At 37.4% G+C, this 23,069-nt stretch overlaps 1 protein-coding gene across 1 annotated transcript in view; it reads left to right on the top strand.

Annotated features, from left to right (window-relative positions):
* CDC123 (cell division cycle 123) overlaps positions 1 to 23,069 on the top strand; it is a 51,175-nt gene that overhangs the window by 13,517 nt on the left and 14,589 nt on the right. Inside the window, exons 5-9 of the mRNA XM_037066008.1 lie at positions 2,669 to 2,764; positions 7,615 to 7,721; positions 18,318 to 18,366; positions 20,680 to 20,755; positions 22,663 to 22,785. Coding sequence (XP_036921903.1) covers positions 2,669 to 2,764; positions 7,615 to 7,721; positions 18,318 to 18,366; positions 20,680 to 20,755; positions 22,663 to 22,785 — 451 coding nt within the window. The remainder of the gene's footprint in view (positions 1 to 2,668; positions 2,765 to 7,614; positions 7,722 to 18,317; positions 18,367 to 20,679; positions 20,756 to 22,662; positions 22,786 to 23,069) is intronic.

Here is a 23,069-nt window from a genome sequence, read left to right as displayed (position 1 = left end):
ATATACATGTGTGCATGTGTAGCTACTTAATGAACTGTTCGCTAAGGCTTAGAAGTAATGGTATATGACATCACAACAGCAATGAGCACCCCTAGTGCCCTGTGGTTTCTAAACACCATTCTCCATGAAAGGGAACCAAAGCTCCTTGGAGAAACTCAAAGCTCCTTGGAGAAACTCACCATTCTCCATGAAAGGGAACCAAAGCTCCTTGGAGAAACTAGGAAGGTAAAGATGAGCATGCAACAGTTTGTTGTGTCAGAAAGGGAGGGAGTGCTCAGAGAAAGGTGGGGACGTGATGGAAAGGAAGCAGAATAGTCAGAAGACTCAGCTAGAATTGGATAACTGAGAAGGGAGTGCTTGATGTAGACAATATGTAGTCTTCCATTGGAGCACAAATTTTTCTCTACAGTGCATACTTTTTATAATTTAAATTGGTATTAGAATTCTTAATGTCAGGATTTCTTAAAGTTGAATAATTTGAGATTTGAGGAGTCAGTCACCTCTTTTAAAAATGCAGTACAGAAATTTAAAGTAATTCTTATATGTGAAGTTTTATAGGATAGGAAAATTTTTTTATAGTTTTATAGTTGACAATTATTTTTTTAAAGATTTTATTTATTTATCTTTAGAGGGGAAAGGAAGGAGAGAGGAAGAGAAACATCAATGTATGGTTGTCTCTCGTGAGTCCCCTGCTGGGAACTGGCCTGCAACCCAGGCATGTGCCCTGACTGGGAATCGAACCTCGGTGGTTTGGTTCGCAGACCCGTGCTCAATCCACTGAGCTACACCAGCCAGGGCAGAAAAGTAATTTTTTTTATCTTTGAAAATTAAATCCCTTCGTGTTGTAAATTTTGTGTAACTATGCCAGTTGTCAAAATCATTGCTAGTGCATATCTAGCACAAGGGTTTTTGTGGAGAGAGCTCCTGCCAAGCCTAATCAGCAACTTCAGTGGATTATAGGGAAATTAATGGCTTAGCATGAATGATAATTTCTTTTGATGAGGAAAAGTGAATGGAAAATAAAGGACTCAAGGCTGTTACTCATTTTGAACCTTTTTGCTAGAGTTTAGTTTTATGTATATAAGCTGAAAAAGTCAAACAGAAGATGTAGGCAGGCTGTCAAATAAATAAAAGATGCTGCGAACCAGTCTAGAGGCCATGCACATCTGCAGCAAAAAAAAAAAAAAGTTCGTCTGGACCGCCCTTGATTTCTTCAGTCGCTTCTCACCCACCTGTTGCTTAAAGCTGCTCTCAAGTTATGGGGGATGTACTTCCATTTTTTTAACGTACATGTTTTGACCAGTTTTGTCACATTCTTGTCACAGTTTTCTCTCTGTCACAACTGGGTTAGATCTTGTAGATAAGCATAAGCCAGCGATTTCAACATTTTCCACCTCATGGTACATATAAACTAATTAATAAAATTTTGTTACACAAAAAAATATATCAGTATTTTTTGCCAGTCAGAGAAAACCATCAGGTATACTTTTGATTCATTTACACTGGATGGCTATTGTTGTGTTGGCTGTTGTCATTTCTTTATTTGACAATCTAAGGAAGAAGAGGTCAGTGCCCCTGACTAAACAGTTGGGTACTGTGTGTTTTAAAAATTCTTGCAGGGCACCAGTGTGCACCTTGTTCTGTACCACAGCAGGGGCAGGTGAAGATTGTTGGCATAAATCATCTTATTTATTTTTCAGTGTGTAGTTTAGCTAATTCTAGGCCTATTGTAACTTTTTCCCCCTCTGTGGAAGAGTTTATTATTACTGGACTTTTTCAGAATTTGCAGCTGCCCAGTAGAGGGCAGCAAATGGGAAGGGAGCCTGTGACTTTGTGGAACATCTGTTAGAATTGTTGTGTTGGCTCTCCTGCAGGTTCCACTCTCACGTCTCTTCCTCGCTCCACTTCCTCTCCACTTTTCTGCGCTTCACGTCCATCCGTGTGCTCCTTTCACAGCGACATAGGCTCAAGGAGAGCATGATAGTAGTAACAGCGTTAGAGTCCCTTCACCACTGTATTTCTTTTTACTTCCTGGTCAAAATGACACTTAGAATGTTTTGGTTACTTGCTTATGTAAAATACACATTTTTAAAATCAACCAAAAAGGTTGGTTGATTTTAACTTCACCAAGGTCCTGTTTTTAAGTTTTGTTTGTATCAAAACTTGTCTGGAAATAGCAGTGTTTAAATACAGTTTACCACATAATCTATTTCTCATTCTCATAAACCCTTTTAGGGATTTGTACAAGAATCTTTAATTGCAAAGGAAAGGCTTCTGGGCCTTTAAATGCCAGGGTTTATTTCTGCAAATTGGACTATACATACAAGTAATACTCTCTCTGTCTCTTTTCACTTAATAAAGAAATACTGGTTTTATGTAGGTGTTAAGAGAACCATTGCTCACATCCCCAGATGCCTTGTGACATCTGTCTTTTTAGCTATATGGATTTTCATTGTTTCAGAAAATGGCATTTGGGCACTTTCCTCCTTTCTGGTAAATGTTATTTGATCATTGATTTTATTTAGCTGAGTTCAGAATTCTGATAGTGATTTAAATTCTGAATTATTTTTAACTCCCTAAATAGTTTAACCTTGAGATTTGACCTTGTTTTCTATATTTACTGTGATGATATTGACTTGCCCAAATAATTTCTTCTTTCTCTCTTTAGGCACCAGAATTTCCCGAGTTCACCACTACAGTCCAAGAAGCTATCAATTCCCTGGGGGGCAGTGTGTTTCCTAAGCTTAACTGGAGTGCCCCAAGGGTAGGCCGCAGTAGTAAATCTGTTGTTTGAGTGGTCTTTGCTTTGCTCTTCATTTCACTTTATGTCCCCACAGAGGGTCTAATTATATTCCTAATTCTAGGGAAAATACTGTGGAATTTATTTTATTTCCCCCTGCTATTTTCTTTTCCTGATTTGTGCGTTACACTTTCCTGGCACTGTAAAGTATGATAAATTTTGCTGAAAGACAATTTCAACTTCTTGTGGACTGATCATACAAGAAATCTCAAGAAATATATGCAGTGTCCTTTTCGAAACTTCAGCTGTTCAGTTTAATGGAGAAATTTTTCTCTATTGAAAATTAGTAAAATGTAAATGTTACAAGATCTAGAAATAGAGCAGTTTGAGAAATCAACTGATACCTTAAGTAAATGTTTTATTATTTTAACATTACACTGACAAGATTTTTTTCTAAGTTAAGGTCTGTGGAAAATTTACTATTTTTTTCTAATCCAATAGAAAACAATTTTATATCAGCTAAGCTCATTGAAAGAATCAAAAACTTATTTGTATTTTCAAAAATCTATTTATGCTTATCTTTTTTATCCTAAAGTTGTACTTACAAATTTAAGTGACAAATTGCACTTAATCTAATTTTTATTTTTACTCATTAAAATTAATTACACATATACATAGTTTAAATTTTCAAAAGCTCTGGTTGCTTGCTACAAAATTAGCAAGTCCTAGTATACTTTGCTTCACCATTTCCCACTCAGAGGCTTTTAAGTATTTTAGTACATTCTTTTGTTTTCCTCTATTTCTTTATTCTTTAGTTTTAGGTATTATTGACTTGCTACTCTAAAACAGAAAGAGTCCACTTTTATCTCCTGTCCTCATTACTTTCTTGTTTTTTAAATTATATTTTATTGATTATGCTGTTACTGTTACCCCAATTTTTCTTCCTTTGCCCCCCTCCACCCAGCACCCCACACTCCCTCAGGCAAACCCTCTAACATTGTTCATATCCATGGGTCTTGCATACAAGTTCTTTGGCTTCTCCATTTTCTATACTTCACATCCCTAGGGCTGTTCTGTAACCACCTATTTATACTTCTTAATCCCCTCACCTCTTCATTCCCCTATACTTGTCTCCCATCTGGTACCATCAAATGCTCTCTGTCTGTATTCATGATTCTATCTCTGTTCTTGTTTGCTTTTTTAGATTTGTTTAGTTTGTTTTTTAGATTCAGTTGTTGATAGATATGTATTTGGGGCCATTGTTCATAGTTTTGATCTTCTTTGTCTTAAATATGTCCCTTTAACATTTCATATAATAATGGTTTGGTGATGGTGAACTTTAGTTTTTTCTTGTCTGAGAAGCTTTTTATCAGCCCTTCTATTCCAAATGATGTCTTTCCTAGGTAGAACAATCTTGGCTGTAGGTCTTGGCTTTTTATGACTTTGAATATTTCTTGCCAATCCCTTCTAGTCTGCAGAGTTTCTTTTGAGAAATCAGCTGACAGTCTTATGAGAACTCCTTTGTAGATAACTCCTTTTCTCTTGCTGCTTTTAAGATTCTATATCGTGAACTTTCGGCATTTTAATTAGAATGTGTCTTGCAGTATGCCTCTTTGTGTCTATCGTGTGTGGTGATTCCTGGACTGGCATGTCTGTTTCCTTCACCAAATTAAGGAAGTTTTTTCTGGGTATTATTTTAAATAGAGTTCCAGTTTCTTGCTCGTTCTCTTCTCCTTTTGGCACCCCTATGATGTGAATGTTGGTATATTTGAAGTTGTCCCAGGGTCTCATTTGCCTATATTGGATTCTTTATTTGGATTCTTCTTTCTTCTTCTTACTCTGATTGGTTGTTTTTTGTTTCCTTATGTTTCAGATCATTGAATTGATTCTCAGCTTCATCTGCTCTACTGTTGTTTCCCTGTAAATTGTTCTTTATTTCGATTAGTGAATCCTTTGTTTCTGACTGGATCCATTTTATGCTGCTGAGGTTCTCACTAAGTTCCTTGAGCATCCTTATAACCAATGTTTTGAACTCTGTATCTTCTAAATTGCTTATCTCCTTGTTGTTTAGCTCTTTTTCTGGAGTTTTGATCTGTTCTTTCCTTTGGGCCATATTTCTTTATCTTATGTTGGCAGAGTCCCTGTGTGTGTTTCTATGTATTAGGTAGAGCTGCTTTGACTCCATGTCTTGGTAGCAGGGTCTAATGTAGTAAATGTCCTGTAGGGTCCAGTGGCAGAGCCTCCTCCATCACCCAAGCTGGGTACTTGAGGTGCGCCCTTTGTGTGGGCTGAGTACACCCTCCTCTTGTAGTTGAGCCTTGGTTGCTGATGGCAGATCAATGGGAGGGATTCACCTAGGCCAGTCAGCTGCAAAGACTGGCTGTAACCCCTGACCACCAACTTCTCCCCTCTGTGGAGGATCAGCTGTGCAGGGGCAGGGATGTGGTGCTCCAACATGGTCTGGCTGTCTACTGTGTGTGCAGGCTCTAGGGTTTCCTGGATGGTGCAGGCCAAGGTCAGCCCCCCACCTGTGTTCTGCCCAGGGCCACCTGGCAAGCTATAAAGCAATGTGAGGTGGCTGCCACTTGTGCTGGGCTTAGAGATTCCCTGGCGAAGCCAAACTGTCACCCAAAGCTGGCTGCTGCTAATGCCAGGCCTGGGGCTACTTTGTAAGAGGTGTAGGGATTGAGGGTTGGGGGCGCACTGAGGCCAGCTGTTGCTTGTTTGAGAGGATTTAGGAAGTTATGAAGCATGAGCCAAGACTAGCTATTCATATGGAAAAGCCACTGTTAAGAGCTTGTGTGGGCCCATAATTTGAATGGGACAGAACCTCAGGGAATCTGGAAGGTGGGGCAAACAGTGTTATCCAGTTTGAGGGAGTCTCCAATATGGCACCAACCTGCCTGTTCTATGGCTCTGTGGGGGAGGGCTCAGAAAAGGGGCAGTGGCCTCTGCCTACTTCTCTGGGAGAAAGCTGTCCCCCAGCTCTCGCCTTGATGCTAGATCCTTCGGTTCCTCCCTGTCTGCCACTGGTGCCTTTCAAGCTGCTATCCTGCTTCTGGAGTTTAGAGGGAGTGAATCTGACTTAAGTGCATGTTTGATTTTTTAAGAGGAACTGCCCAGGACTCCAGAAATTTCTTCTGTCAACTTACTTTCCACTGGTGTTTGCAAGCAGAAGTTATCAGGACTTATCTTCCTTTCACTGGAACCCTGGGCTGGTGGGGCCTGGTGTGGGGCTGAGACCCCTGTCTCCCAGAGTAACCCTCTTGAATTTTTATCCCCCACATGTAGCTGTGGCACCAGCCTGGGGCTACTTTTGTTCTCTGCTCCGCCTACCAGTCCAGATGGGCATGGTTTCTTTAATTCCATGGTTGTCAGACTTCCATTCAGTTTGATTTCTGTTGGTTCTGAGTGATGGTTGTTCTATGGTTTAGCTGTAATTTTGATACGGTTGTGCTAGGAGGTGAGCCATGTTTACTTATGCCTCTGTCTTGACTGGAAGTCTAGGCTTCTTCACTGCTTTCTATTCTACTATTCTTATTACAGTAATATGCTTTTCATTGGATTCATATTCAGTGTTTCTAATGTGATTTTGCATATACTATGGACACATCTGATATATCCTGTACTATGGTAACTTGTTTTCTTAGTCAACATTTTGTTTTCCCTGGACTTAATAATTATCTTGTTTATTCAGTTGCATGGTTTATATAGATATATATCCTTGTTTTAGTGAAGTTAAATCTCTGTGTTCAATAATCAGAGATTCATCATCTCTTTCATTGGGGGAGTTTAAAGAAATTATAAATAAGTTACTAAAACTCATTTTTACTGTATACTTGAGCAGTAATTTAGATCATACTTTACCTCTGAGCTGGACTGAGGCTTTCCACTTAAGACAGATAAATCATCTGAGTGCCCACTCTGTGCCAGTGCTTCCCTGTATTGTAGATAATTGATAGTTTTTTAAAAAATCTCATTAGTTTTCTCAAAATTACATTACTGTCCTGTGTCTGATCTATCTATGGGAGAAGTATTTATTTTTAGAGAGAAGGCAAGGAAGGGAGAAAAAGAGGGAGAGAAACATCGATGTGAGAGATACAGTAATTGATTCCCTCTCCTACGCTCCTCAATCGGGTACTGAACCCACAACCCAGGCATATGCTCTGACTGGGAACTGAACCCATGACTTTTCGCTTTGTGGAATGATGCCTAAGCAACTGAGCCACACTGGCCAGGGCAGAAGTATGTCTTTTAAATGATAATTATTTTATCATTTTTAGGCATGTTTCATTATGCTCTGTGTCTACCTGTTATGCCTGATATTCTTACTTTTTTGTTGTTATTGTTGCTCATATATGTGATTCACCATTTAAATTGGGGTGCTTCAGAATATCTTACCTTCTCTCTCCCAGATTTGTTATGCATGGGTCTTAAGAGCTCTAGTCAGACTTCAGCCGCTTCACCTCTCACTCCTCAGGAACAGAAAGGAAAGGAAAGGATCTCCTTTTCTTAGAGAGTAGTTAGTCAGGCTATTTATTTGCACCCTGATCTTCCAGCTGAAGTGTCAGCATCTCTGATACCTTTTTCCCCCTTCTTTCATGATTAACAAGAAAAACTTGGTGCACTTGGGCCTAAGCTGAAAGGTGGGACTTTAATGTCTGTGCTCATAATGAGTGTGGGCATGCAACGCTGATGCTATTCATTGTTTAAAAGTTCGACTGACATTTGACACCGTAGCTAAAGTTCTTACTTGGCTTTTTTCTTTAAGCCATTGAAGAAATAGCGCTATTGTTTTGGTGTATAGGCTTGAGTTTTTGTTCATAGCAACTAACTTGGAATATATACTAAGTAGCATGTGTTTTATTATTTAGGATGCATACTGGATAGCAATGAATAGTTCCCTGAAATGTAAAACCCTCAGCGACATCTTTCTACTGTTCAAGAGTTCCGACTTTATCACTCGTGACTTTACTCAGCCGTAAGTATATCTCTTGTACTCCCACGTCAGTAGTTTCTGCACTTGTGAGAGTTTTTCTACAGACAAAACTCCATTAGTTCAAAACTATTATAAACAACAGTTCCATGTAACAAGTCTATTTCATGTTCTCAAATGGCCTTTTAAAGCAAACCTTTCTTTTCCTTGTACAGAAATTACTATACAATGATTATCTTTAAATGGGTTTTCTATATCTCTGCCCATTAAATGTGTTGGTACTTTTATTATAAAACAAGTGTATAAGTGTCTAATAGCTTTGCTTTCCACCTGAAACTAATATAAAAAATATTGAATGTCAACTGTAGTTGAAAATTTTTAAATAAAAAAATTTTAAAATAACGGACAAAAACACCCCTAGTATGTACTTATTGTAGAAGTACAAAATTAGGAACTAGAGCTAAACAAGAACAGGAAATGTAAAAGCACCTGTGGTCTTACCAGTTTTATATTCTTCCAGAACTTTATCTGTTACAGGTATAAAATAGATAGACCTGTCTCAAACTATACTCTTAATTTTTTAAAACAAAAATAGGATCATATAATTCATATGCTTAGTAGGATGCCTTTGCACTTATCAGTATATAGCAAATGTTTTTAAGTGATATTAAATACTTAAATGCATCATTATTTAAAATTAACTTAATAGTATCCCACTAAATAGCAATAGCATGATTTGCTTGACCAATCTTCTGTTCTTATATACAGTTCTGCAGTGAAGATCTAAATCCTTGTGCACTTTGCTAATTTTTCTTTAGGATAACTTTCTAGAAGTGAAATTGCTGTCTTTCTTCCTTTGCTAGTTACTCTGTAGCTAAAGAACTTGAGTCTCTCTTCATCATAGGCAGACAGCACAGCCACACTGTTGAGCTCTGGGTGATCTCTTTGTGCTTCTTTTCTTCTGTCATCAAGTAGAGGTTATTCTTGTAGATTTCTTGTCCTGCCTCATCTTAAACAAAGCAGTTATCTCAACTAATCTTTAAACTGACATACAAAATAAAACATATCACAAATTCTAGAAACTAAGCAGTTGAAAATATTGCATGCCATTTTCTCCCAATCCATCCAGTTTATATTATATTTTTTATTTATTGATTTGAGAGAAAGAGAGAAGGAAGAGAGAAACATCAGTCCACTGTTCCACCCTTTTATGTATTCATTGGTTGATTCTTATATGGGCACTGACCAGGGATTGAACCCACAACCTTGGCATATTGGGACAATGCTCTAACTAACTGAGCTATCCAGCCAGGGCCCCAACTATCCACCTAGTTTGCCCTGCCCATTCATTCATTTTAGCCTCAAATACTTTTTTGAAGAGGAGCATGGCAGGAAAAAATAAATTCACTACATGTGAATTGTACATCAGTTCTTTTGCATCTGAGTTCTGCAGCTTGGGCAAATGTCTTTAGTATTAAATAAAATGAGGTTAAGTAATAATAAGTGTTTGTGGTTATGTTGGAAGTTTATTATAAAAGGATTTTAGCCATGTTGGTGTTAGGTGTGTGGTGCCCTTGTTTTAGTTGTAGTGCAGTAATGTTTTCATTCTACCTGAGGCCCTCTGATTAGAGGAAGTCATGACCATCTTTTTTTCCATTATAAAGTCTTTTGATATTAATGCTTAAAGTAAAGAGGCCTTGAAATGTATTAAAAGTACTCTGTACCTATTAATTTGTCAGATATGGATTTTTGTGTGCCTTTAATATTAGTTGAAGTTAGAGTATGAGGAAATCTCTTTCTTTCCAAAAATAACAGTAAACCACTTTTAATTCTCTGAGGTTGTTGGTTTTTGCAGACATCTTTCCAATGTAGTGATCTTCTGACTCCTCTTAGCCCATCTCTCCTTGTCTTACATGAATTTAACTGTGATTCCCATGGAAGGTAGAAGTATGAGTCAGTTGTTTGCATTTTGTACCTTTTGACTTTTGAGTGAGGAGGAAGTTAAATCTGCAAGTGAATTTGAAGCCTTGAATTAAAAGTGTTTACCCACAGAATACCATCCTTCTCTTCATATAAATAATTGAGAGTTGGCATGACCTAATGCCATGCACTTAGCTTTTAACCTGGCAGGACTATTATGTCATCCTTTTCTGGAAATGTTTGTATTTAGTTGCTGAACAATTAATGTCTTACCATAACAAAAATTCTTATTGATAGGCCCTTTAATGAAAGGTGGATTTTTGTCACATAGTCTTCTAAGGACCCCCTTAAAGATTAGATTAAGAGTGTAATTCTTACCCTGGCTGAGTAGCTCATTTGGTTAGGGTGTTGTCCAGATACACCAGGGTTGAGGGTTTTTCCCAGTCAGTGCACATACTGGAATTACAGGAATCAACCAGTGACTTCATAAATGAGTGAACAACAGATCGATGTTTCTCTCTACTTTTCTTTCTTTCTCTAAAATCAATAAATAAAAAATAAAAAATAGAATTCTTTAAAATGGATAGGGTGATATTGTTAGTGTTATAATCTGATTCATTCCTTCTATTGGTTAGAAGATTGAGGCCTAGAACTGTTGAGTAGTTGTTCCCACAAGCTAATTAGTAATTGGAGTCTGGAGGTGGGTAATGTCCAGGGCTAGTCCACAGCTCAGCATGGTGACAGGGCCTAGGCTCCTTCAGTCTTTCCCTGCTGCCACCCTTGGCTCTTGGCTTGGTATTTGGGTTTATCACCTAATGGTTACAAGATTGCTGTCACGGTTTCAGGTACCACATACAGACATGACTATATATGAATCAAAAATAGGTGTGTTTCTCCTTATTCTTTGTATGTAAGCAAGTAAAGAATTCTGGAAGCTTCCTGGGAGAATTTCTGTCAGGCTCATTCTTCACATGGTTCCCCAGCCCAATTCAGTACTTGGCAGAAGGACCAGAAATGCCCTGATTGGTTTAGACCAGGTGCTCTCAAACTTTGGCAGCCTCAGAATGATCTGGGAAGTCTGATAAAACACAGATTGCCCCATCCCCAGAGTTTCTGGTTCAGTAGGCTGGGAGTGGTACCCAAGAATATAATTTCCAGCGTGTCCTCAGATGATCCTGATGCTGCTGGTCTAGGCTCTTGCCTTGAGGATTACTTGGGTTAGTCCACATGTGTGTCCCTGCATCCTGGAGGGGAAGGCAGAACACAAGAGCTTCCTGATAGGAACAGTCGCAGTTCCACTAGCAAGGGTGCAGGTTGGGGACAGCTAGGGGATTGACCTCCTGTATTGTCAACCACTGTTGTAATTTTATGTAGAATATTAAGTACTCTCACTTTTCCTGTTCCTCCAATGGTTATTGTACCCGAAGAGCTTTAAAACACAGAGGTTGAATTAGGACACATTTAACATCATCTGTCTGCATTGTACTTGCCGAGTGTATTATTTATTACAAACATTTTACGTGATTAGATTTATTGAGTTATAAAGCTTTTTTAAAAAGGCTTTATTTATTTGTTTAAAAATTGTACTTATTTTTTGAGAGAGGGGAAGGGAAGGAGAAAGAGAGAGAAAGAAACATTGAGGTAAGAAACATTAATCGGTTGCTTTTCATACGTGCCCTGAGTGGGACTGAACCCACAACCTTAGGTGTGTACCCTGACTGGGAATCGAACCGGCAACTTTCACTTTGCGGGATGATGCCCAACCAACTGAGCCATACTGACCAAGGCCGTAAGGATTCTTTTATTAATTGTTTTATTGATTAAGTCTCACTTCAATAGGCCAAGGCAAGAAAAAAATATCTGATATTCACTTGGCAGTGAGAAAAAAGGGCTGAATGAATATAAAAAATTAATCTATTTTTTTTCTTGAGGCGTTTGGGACTAAGGAGATTTAACTAGAGATCAGGAAATTGCACCTGCCTTAATGATTTATACTCAGCAGTTACAAAATAATTTTTATACATTTTTCTGCAGATTATCACCAGACTGGTTATTAATCCTAAAATTCAGCAGCAAAGAGTTGCAGGAATAAAATTTTGTGCATAAGCTGGACCTAAAAGAAACTTTATGTTGTGATTTTTAAAGGCCTATTTATTTAGGTGACAATTTTTCTGCTTTAGGTTATTTTTGAAGAAAAATTCTATGAAAATTAGTATGAGCATAACTAATTACCCTTAATTCATTGTCATTTTACTTTTGCCTTTCCATTTCTGCCACCAGCGAAATCTGAAGAAATAGACTTTGTGTAGCAGCACTCTTATTTTGCTCCCTGGTGAGCAATAAAAGCTACACCACCAGAATTTTGATGCTCATTTTCCCCTGGCTCTGGCGGGGGTTTTTTTTCCCTGGCCAAGATTTAATTTTTGTTTTCTTATATGTAGGAGTTACTTACTGTGAGGTATAATACTGTAACTTTCCAACTTTTTTAGAAAAGTTTTATCACTGGGGACTTTCCCCTAGTATATCTATGGTGGTGTGCTGCTTTAAAGCATTCGCGATTTTGTTTTCTGCCACTTTATAAAACTTTAATGGGGATATTTTCTCATTACTATAAAAGTGGTGAAACTGACCTCAGTCAATGGATTTAGGTAATTCCTAAGTTGTCTAGAGTAAATTCATGTAGATAATGTTCTCAACACACAGTAATACTGTTGACTTTCCTCCCCCTATTCCTGCCACATTGGCTCATATTATAGCTAGAACCCACACCATTTGAGTAGTTAATATTGTAAACCAATGCTTGAATATTACACCTTACCCCAAACAAATGGGGTTTGTCTTCAACTTAAACATTTTCCACTAGAGTCCTTTCTTATTATTGACACAGAACATTCTTCCAGTATTTTGGCTGAGCTCCTAAAAATATTGTTGACCTTTATAGTCAGTTTTAACTAGATGGCTCTCCACTTTCCTGTCCTTTCAGGAATGAAAACTTGGCTATCTTGTTAATCATCTTAGTAAGAAAAAGCTTTGTGCAGTAACCTTACATGCTACATATGTTCTCACTTGTACCTGGAACCTAGTCAAGTTTTTAAAATAACATTAAATGCTAAACCAATCAACACTTAAATGCTATGTGATAATAAAAGCAAGTATGTATTGAAATATATGTGTTTTATTTATTTTTTTAAGATTCTATTTGTTTAACTTTAGAGAGAAGGGAGGGGAGGGAGAAAGAGAAGGAGAGAAACATCAAAGTGTGGTTGCCTCTCACATGCCCCCCACTGGGGACCTGGCTCACAACCTAGGCATGTGCCCTGACTGGGAATCAAACCAGCGACCCTTTGTTTTGCAGGCCAGCGCTCAATCCACTGAGTCACACCAGCTGGGGCGTATAATCTGTTTTAAAGTAGCAGTTAAGAGGGTTAACCAAGTTTTGTAATAATTTATGGGAATATAGAAACATTTAAAAAATTAGATGACAGAGCATTTGAGATCTTGATGCCCAGCCTTGTCCTCAATTTCACTCAAATAAATGCTTATGAAAATTAAAAACAAAATAGATAACAAAGACCTATATTTTAGAATTGTTCCTTTTTGTTTTCCTGTAGTATTTTTAAAATAAGTAGGTAAACTTAATTTACCTTGTTTATAGAATATTACAATAAAAAGTATCCTATATTATCAGATTTATAAAAATATGGCTCCCCCTAAACTAAAAAATTACATTTCATAAATGAAAATGGTAGTAGTCCTGTTACATTAACCATCGAGATAATGTGGCATTATTTCTTATTTGCATTTCTTTGTCATTTCTCTCCTTTGATCTCTTGTTTATTTTAGATGCATTTAAATTAAGAAAAGATAGGCAATCAGTCTAATCATGATCATGAACTATTGGTTAGCTGGAAGGTAAAAATACTAGTTTTTTTTTTAATTCTCACCCAAAGATATGTTTGTTAATTTGAGAGAGTGGGAAACATTGATTGGTTGCCTCTTGTACGCACCCTGACCAGGTGTCAAACCTACAACCTTTTGGCTTATGTGACAGTGCTCTGACCAACTGAGCCCCCGGGGCAGGACCAAAATACTAACTTTTAGATTTTATTTATTTTTGGAGAGAGGGGAAGGGAGGGAGAGAAACATCAGTGTGAGAGAGAAAGGTTGCCTCTTGCACCCCCCCCAACTGGGGACCTGGCCTGTAGCCCAGGAATGTGCCCTCACTGGGAATCAGACCTTTCTGTTGGCAAGCCGGCATCCAGTCCACTGGGCCACACCAACCAGGGCTAAAATGCTGACTTTTAGAGTGAACTTGAATTGGCTTCTTATTATAAAAGCAATACATGTACTTTGTACTTTTACGTATTTTTAAATTTCTTAAATTTAAAGGCAAAATAAAAGTAATACATGTTCAATTTGATAAATACAATGTTAGAAATACTGCAGATAAGCTGCAGGAGAAATTAACAGTCACTGCTGGAAAAGAATAACTGCCAACATTTTGGTAATTACCATGGTGTTGTGTCCCCTTTATGTTTTAAAAAGTGAAATTGTACTGTGTATAATTTTGTGATCTCTTTTGTTACTTAATTATGCTACACTGTGAACATTTTTCTCTCATGAAAAATTCTTTCACTGCATAGTATTTTATCCCTCATAGTATTGTATGGACCTTTTACATGTTTTTCATCTTTTCACTCAGAATTTAAAAATAGGGTGAAGAAAATGTTTTAAAGATAAAATGAATTTTTATGATGGAATTTACAAAACCATTAGCATTTTTATTAGTTAAAATGTTTAGGCTGTTAAAATGGGGGGAAAGGTGAAGCAATCTTTTGAAATGATCAAGGACTTCGGATCCTTATTTAGCCCCAGATTCGGTGGTTTTGTGCAGTGGCCACTTTGTAGCAGCTGCGAAATTTTTAAATCCCGCCAGGACTTTAGTGGATTTTAGGCCTGCCTGGCTGACTCTGTCTAGCGTAAGCCATTGATTTAAAGGCCATGTTTGGGCTCTTGGCCCCTCAGACTTGATGCTTCCTTTCATTTCCTTGCTTCTCGGTTTCCCTCCCAAAATGGTGCATATCTACAAAAGAGTCCTAATTGGCCAGTGGGTATCTCATACTCATTTTCCCAAGAACCAGATACTCCTTGGAATCACCTTTTCCAAGGTGTATGTGTGCAGTTTCCATCTTAGACCCATGAGACTGGGTAGAACCTCTTGGAGTGCATTTTGAAAAAACAAACCCAGATCATTCCAATATGCACTCATTTTCAAACTTGCATTCTGACATATCTTGAGGTTCAATATGCAGCTCAGATGGATACCTGGAAACAAAGACACAAAGGGAAGAGAAGGAGACATCGCAGGCTGTCTACAAATTTGTACAGAGAACTTGAGAAATCACCTAATTCTACCCACCAGTTTACTGCTGAGGCAGCTAAGATCTAACCAGAGAAGTTAATTGACTTTTCCAAGCTTGTAGGATAGGGTGCTGGTTCAGAGCTCAAGATCCAGATACTGACTTTTTAAACCTCTGCTGCTGTTTTTTGTATTCCTTGGAACATTTTCCTCTTCCTCTTTGTGTAGAAATCCAGGATATTTCACTTGTCCCTATACAGGCCATGCATCTAAGGATAATTTTCTTAAATGGTAGAAAATACATAGCAGATTTTTATTCCTAAAAATAATTTTAACCTCTCAGTTTATGACCTTAATTTTGATTAACATAAAACAATTCTATGAGATTAATTTTGCTTTAAAATTTTTTAAGTAAAGTAAAACTAGTTTTTTGGTTTTAGAAGATAACTTCTAGGGTAATATAACTTTAAATTAGTTTGATTTGAAGCAGGGGGTTTTTGCCTTCCAGAGAAGAAAAATGAGTTTTACAATAGTACCAGTATGCTTGAATGTATAAAAACAGAAGTTTTACAAATTGTTCTTTTGGAAAAGTCATGTTATGTTATGTTATGTTATGTTATGTTATGTTATGTTATGTTATGTAATGTAATGTAAATAGGATTTGGTTAATGGTTAATCTTCTTTTTCCTTTATAGTAGTGGTGGTGCTGAGTCTAAATGCCTGCTGTTGTTTGGGGGGGTGGAAGGGCGAGGTTAATGGAAATTTTGAGAGCTTTAACAGCGGCTCTAGGACCTCCATACTAGAGGGAGGTAGTGCAGCGTGTGGTTTAGTGCACTCACTTGATTTCTCGGTATCCTAATGTGATAAATGTGGATAATAATAATAGCACTTTCTCATCTCATCGGATTATAGCGAGAACTCAACGAGTAGCAGCAAATGCAAGGTGCTTCATGTGGAGCCTATTCACTAACAGAGAGAGAACCCACTTTAACAAAGAGCCCTGTGTCTACCTTCTTTTGCAATTCCTGTTCTATCAGTCAGTGCCCATTATTGAAATAGAAATTCTTACTCCTGAGGATTTTGGCCAACCAAATAAGTTAGAATTGCTGTTGTTTCTAGTATAAATCATACGTGATCGCAGAGAATTCCAGCCTAATCAAACATTCAGGGAAGTTTAAAAGCTCTTTAGACTCAGTTTTACTTGTGAATTACTTAAGACATCTTTAAAGGTATTTTTGTTTTGTTTGTATATTGTTTTTATAAAAATTTCTCTTGACCTCAAGTTTTACTTTGTTGACATTCCCAAGGATTCTGCCATCTGCCTGAAGTAATCACTCCTGCTTTTGTGTTTCTTTTCTTTCAGGTTTTTTGTTTGTTTGTTTGTTTTTTAAGAAACTGTCTGCTTCCTTGACTTTAGTCCTTCTACCCATGTGACGATTATTTCAGCTCCTCCCTCTTCTGAGTTTCCAGTTGCTGACTAGACATCTGTGGTCCCCCCATGGCGTCTCCACCGCTTCACATGCAAATGCAGTTATGTCGCATCTTCATCCCACATCACCTGCTTTTCCTCTGCCTTAGTGAGTGGCATTCACAAAACCATCCAGCTCGTTATCAGAACCAGACACCCAGAGTCATCCAGGCCTTTTCCCCTCATCCCTCATTTCCAGTTAGCCACGAAGTAATGTTGACTCCGCTTCTGAAATACTTTATGTAGTGTTTCTCCTCTTTCTTTCTGCTCTCACTGCCTTAATTAAACTCTCATTTTCTACAGGACTGTTGTTAACAAGCTTCCAGCTGGTCTGTCTGCCTCCTGGTGTGCCACCCCTTCCCCCAAGCTATCCAGTACCATTGCCATAGTGATATTCCTGAAGCCTAAATGGAATGATCTTTGTCACGTGTTTAGAAATTTCTTCTAGCTCCCCATTGTTGGTATAATGGAGTACAGCCTCCCTCAGTAGGCCAACAAGACCCATCACGATCTGGAGACGACTCCTTGTCCAAAATTTCTCTTCAGCCACATCTTTTGGCACTTCTTCCCCTGCATCCTGCACTCCGTCAGTGCAGACCCGCAGTAGTTCTGTGACTGTGTGATTGTTTTCACTCCTCCCTGCGTAGCACCACTTCCCTTGGCCTTAAATGCTAACCTTTCTCTTCCTGTTGAATGAAGCCTTCTTCTTAAAAAAAATTCCTTAATTTTTTTGTTTTCAATTTCACTGATTTCTTTTTTTCTGTTAATTTTGTTATAGTTGTCCCAGTTTTTTCCCCTTCGCCCTCCTCTATCCAGCCCACCCCTGGCTCCCACAGTCAGTCCCCACACCATTGTCCACATCCACGGGTCATTCATACGTATTCTTTCATTAATCCCTTCCCCTTCTTCCCCCTATTTGCCTTCCTCTGGCAGCTGTCAATCCATTCCCTGTTTCCATGTCTTTGGTTTTGTTTTGCTCATTAGCTTATTTTTTCCATTAGATTCTTCTTGTAAGTGAGATCATAGGTTATTTGTCTTTCACCAACTGGCTTATTTCACTTAGTATAATATTCTCCAGTTCCATCCATCTGTCGCAAAAGGTAGTTCTTTCTGCTGCGTAGTATTCCATTGTGTAGATGCACCTTCTTGACTACCCTTTCCCCTCCCCTGTCACAAGAGCTAATTAGTTCTCCCTTTGTGCTAACAGAGTATTTTTATTCTTATTTTCAGTGTTTTGAAATTCTTTATCTGCTGGTTAGGCTTTCCCCACCTCCAGGTAGAGAGACTCTAATCATTTTAGCATTCCCAGTGTCTACCCAGGCCTTGGCATAGGTTGACATTTAGTAAACAGTATGGAAAGTTGGTCATGAACCTGAAGCTTAGAGGAGGAAGCAATATGCTTATTGGAGTAATGACTTGTTCTGTCAACTGTTTTTTAAATGGCTTGTGGGAAAAGGATTAGATTAACTTTATGTTACTTTAGATGGTGGAGTTAATTAATGTCTGTAGAGACTTCTGGTTCCTCCGCAAAGAACACGGTGAGAACTGAAACACAGCCATGCCATCCTGCCCTCCTTTGGAGTCCTGCAGTTAGGACGATTTGTGTTAGAGTCCTGGCTTGGTTACTAATTTGTTCTCTTCTGGGTCTTATTTTCTTTGTTCTTTTGACAGAAAAGTAGAGACATTGTAACTCATGGTTGTTTTGAGGACTAATGAAACAGCTCTTCAGGGTGCCTAGACTAACTCCCGACATCACGCAGTCTACATATTCATTACCAGTCTTCTGTTTCTGTGTACTTTTAGTAAAACCCAGCCTCGTGTTAAATATAAGTAATGTGTGTATATAAACTGACACCATTAGAAAAGATTTAGTTACCTTTTTTTCCCTTCAAAGATTTATCCATTGTACTGATGATTCCCCAGATCCTTGTATGGAATATGAGGTAAGAGACTTCAAAAAATTTTCTCTATCAATGAACTTGATAAACCTAGATGAAGAAGTGTTGAGAATTGCTATTCTTAAGTGAAATGAAAAATATTTGGATTAATTTCTCTGGGAACTTAGGATCATTGAATTTTTTTTTTAATATTTTATTTATTTATCTTTAGAGGGGAAGGGAAGGAGAGAGGGAGAGAAATATCAATGTATGGTTGCCTCTGCCAAGGACACACAATGTATCGTGTGTCCCCTGCCAGGAACTGGCCTGCAACCCAGGCATGTGCCCTGACTGGGAATCGAACCACGATCCTCTGATTCGCAGGCCCGTGCTCAATCCACTGAGCTACACCAGCCAGGGCTAGGATCATTGAATTTTTTAATTTATTAAATATACAAATAAAAATATGTATTGTCCATATAGAATATATGGAGAAAAATACACATGTATACTATGTAGTACACAGTATGTATATATGCAGCTGTCTCTCAGTGTCTGTGAGGGATGGTTCCAGGACTCCTAAGGGTACAAAACCCAGTTTGAGAAGCCTAGAAAAATGATACTCTTAGAGTAATTAAAATGAAAAAAAGTTGCAAGCTGAATCCTACGTATAGTGTGCTCCTGTCTGTGTGTATTTAAGAAGATATGTATATACACTGTCTGCTCATGTATTCATAGAATACTTCTGGAAAGATACATGAGAAATTGACAGCACTGTTTGCCTTTGAGAAGGACAAAGGGAAGATGGGAAAGCTTCACCTTTTATCTTTTTGTGGGGGTTTGGGGGTTTTTTTTGGTCAACCACAAATGTGTGTAGTACCTGTCCAAAACATTATTTCCATAAAGATTATGCAAATTTTCTACAAATTTAATATTATTATGCAATAATTGCTCATTTCTTTTTTGCTTAAATAAAAATAACTATGGCCATCAAAGTACTGTATGCCAGTATCAGCTTTTAATAGATAATAACAGTTTAATATTTTAGCTTGGAGTGTTTTATGTAGTAATTAGGTTCTTTAAAAATTTTGACACATGCAAAAGCTTAACTAAGAATACACAGTGATGAAAATTTAAATCAGTGCATTTTAAATTTCTAAGGCATGTTTTAGCCATAAGCAAGTTATTATAAAAAATGTAAAGTACAAGAAAATATGGACATACTACCCAGATAAGTCCTCAGTATTAGTCTTCAGGTATTTAACTCCCTATTCATGGTGGCGGGGGGTGTGCACACCTTCACAGAGCTGTTTGCATACTGTTTTTTTCCCACTGATAGCATAGTGTGAACACTTCCTCAATTCATCAAACATTATTTTGTATCATACTTTTAGTGGCTATTTTATATGTTCACTGTCTTATTTAACAAACATTTCTTAAGCACCTTTTACGTATTACATAACTGGAACACAGATGAATTGTTTCTTACTCTTAGGGAGGTTACTTTTTAGTAGGGATGAGATACCTCAAATTATCATGGTACAACATGCTATATATGTGCTTGCTATAGAATGTCACACCCAGGAAACTATGGGAAGCATGGGATGTGGGCAGGGAGGGTCCTGAGCCCACAGCGGGATTTAGAGTGATGCCTGGAGTAATTCAAGTTCTATCTCACAGGTTTGAAGGGCAGAGAGTGGTACGCCAGGACTGGAGAGGCTGGAGGCACTAGCCATCTATTACAGCTAACACTTCAAAAGACCAATTTAAAAGCACACTCAGAAGCATACATTTGCCAACTGTTCTATTTGTCAAATCGCAGGCAATTTAATAATATGTTAATAGTATACTAAGTAATTAGTTTCAATATGAAGAACCATTTATGACTAGTACCATCAAGAGGATTGATTTATTTTAAAATGGCAATATCATGTAAGGGTTATAGTGATTCTTTACAATAAGCCATAACAGTAATTTTATCAGTACATATTACAGAATGGTGCTTAAGGTAGTTAATTTGAAATTATTGTATTTTTTTATATGCTTTAAGGAATAAAGAACTGAATTACAGGGCAACGTATGACACAGCAGTGATAAGATTGGACTTTGTCATCCTTGGGGACCTATATCATGTCAGACCTCTCAACATGATAAATAAATGACAAAGAAATTTTGTCAGCTTAACACATTTTTTCCCATTTATTAGACTAATAAATCACAACTGTATTCCTTTTTCTCACATCATTTTCTAATGCCTTCTTTTTTTAAAAAAATGTAATAACTGCGATTGTTAACACGTAATCTGGGCATAAAATTGTTTATTACACTAAGTAAGCATCCCTTTGTTAGATAGTTGTGTAACTTTTTATTTTGCTACAGCTTGTTCTTCGAAAATGGTGTGAATTAATTCCTGGGGCTGAGTTCCGATGTTTTGTCAAGGAAAACAAGCTTATTGGTGAGTCCTTTTACTGTCGAAAGTTATTGTTAAAAGAAGACACACTTTTAATGGAAGGAAATTTCTAGTAATTAGGACACGGGTAACAGTTAGTTTCTGTCTCAGACTTTTCCTCCAAGCAGTTGGTACTGACTCTCTGAAAGGCTAGATTGACAAGGACCATGGGACCATATTCAGTCTCCCTAGAACATGGTGTTGTCGGTTCATCATGCCTGTCCGGATTCTGGAGATGAAAGTGAGGGACTTCATCCTTCCCAGTTCGGGATATGTCTGATATTACTTGTTTCCTCTTTGGGGCTTTCCTAAGTATTACTAGCTATACACTGCTTATTTTAAGCATCATAAAAAGCCAAGTTTTTAAACTTTTATTTTCTGTTATTGGATCACTTTATTATTTTAGCCAGAGAAATATGTGCACAAATAAGTGCATTACTTTAAAGCCACCCATTTTCTTTTTTCTTGGGTTATTTTGTTCACTGTGGTTGATTCAAGTTAAATATTGAAGATAATTTGTCTTTTTTTTAAGATTTTATTTTTTATCTTTAGAGGGGAAGGGAAGGAGAGGAGAGAAATATCAATGTATGGTTGCCTCTCATGAGTCCCCTACTGGGAACTGGCCTGCAACCCAGGCATGTGCCCTGACTGGGGTGAACCATGATTGTGTGGTTCACAGGCCTGCACTCAATCCACTGAGCTACACCAGCCAGGGCAATTTGTCTTTTTTTGTCTCTGCACATTTTCCATGAACTAAAATTGATTTTCAAACAAGAAAAGTGTGATTTGAACAGAATCAAATCAACCCTACTTATTTATTCAGTGTGATGTTGATATTTATTAGCTAACCTAAAAGAAACTTGGCGTTTTTGAATTTATCGTGTTGTTAGACATTCCTGAAAAAGCTGCACTTTAAGTACAGTTAAAGAGGGGAACATATTTGTATGTTATTACAAAACTGGGTGGTATAATTTCACCTTTAACAGGAACCTAAACAACAAAACAAACAAACAAGCAAAATATAACCAAAGACACCGAAATAGAAAACAGACTGACCAGAGGGGAGAGGGCAGGGAATTTCAGGGGAAAAGGGGAAGGGTTTATGGGAACAAGTGTAAAGACACATGGACAAAAACTAGGGTGGGGTATGGAAATGGGAGGGAGGTGGGGAGGGTTGGGGGGCGCGTTGGCTGGGATGGGAGTAAAAGACAGAAAACTGTATTTGAACAATTAAATTTTTTAAAAAAGAAATTGGGTAGAAGCTTTTTTTTTTGAGAACAGAGAACTTTCTCCTAGGCCTAGAGCAAATTGAGAGAGTTCCTACAATAGTCTCTTTAGTTGTTTATTTGGAATAATATCAGCAAGTCACTCTGAAGAAAGGAATGTTTACTTTTCCATGGTTTGAAACATCAGGCTTAGGAAGGCAAGGTAGCGCGTATAAAAAAGAAAACTAGACTGCTTCTGAGACACACTGTGAATATTGAAGACATGTGGTGAGGGGTATTTTATATTGTCCCAAAGAAAATGCAAAAGAATGCCAATTGATGTAGAGTTCATTGGAAAAATCGAAGGAAAGCAATGACTATGCATGCAGGTTTAAAATTGGCTCTTTTTTTTTTTTTTACATAATAGGCATTTTTTGATGATTTTGAATTCTTTCCATAGTATTAAATCAAAATATTATTTCTAAAGTAACAATGCCTGACTAGATGGAAGTTAGGACTCACCTATCTATATGAATCTTTACAACTAACATTCCTGTATTAGATGCTGAATAATGTATCATTCAATCAGTGTTCATCTGATTGGTTTTCTGATCTATCTTAGTGGTTCTCAAGAAGAGTTTCAAATCACATTGTGATGTTTTTGAAAAGAATATTATGTAATAACAGTATAAAATATTTTCTTGTCAGCTATTTCTCAGAGGGACTACACACAATATTATGATCATATTTCTAAACAAAAGGAAGAGATTTGCAGATGCATACAAGACTTCTTCAAGAAACACATACAGTATAAATTCTTAGATGAAGACTGTGAGTATTTTTTATTGACTCAGTGAAATGAAATAAAATGAAATGAAATAAATGATGTTAATGAACCTTATTTCACAGCAGCACATATTTTGAAACAATTTGAGACTATTTTAAGCATTTACTATATTATTTGGTGTTATGGATGGTTTGCATAATAATTTTACCTTGTTTAATTAGAGTCCTTTTTTAATACTGAGGCAGTTTTTTTCAGTATTTTAGTATATATTTCAAAGGGTCTATATATAAAGGGTCTAAAAAATGCTTCTGTTATTAGGACGAAAGTA

The sequence above is a fragment of the Sturnira hondurensis genome, unplaced genomic scaffold (assembly GCF_014824575.4).
Source record: "Sturnira hondurensis isolate 20B ecotype Veracruz unplaced genomic scaffold, ASM1482457v3 Scaffold0016284, whole genome shotgun sequence".
Lineage (NCBI taxonomy): Eukaryota > Metazoa > Chordata > Mammalia > Chiroptera > Phyllostomidae > Sturnira > Sturnira hondurensis.
This window is presented reverse-complemented; position numbering and strand designations above follow the sequence as displayed.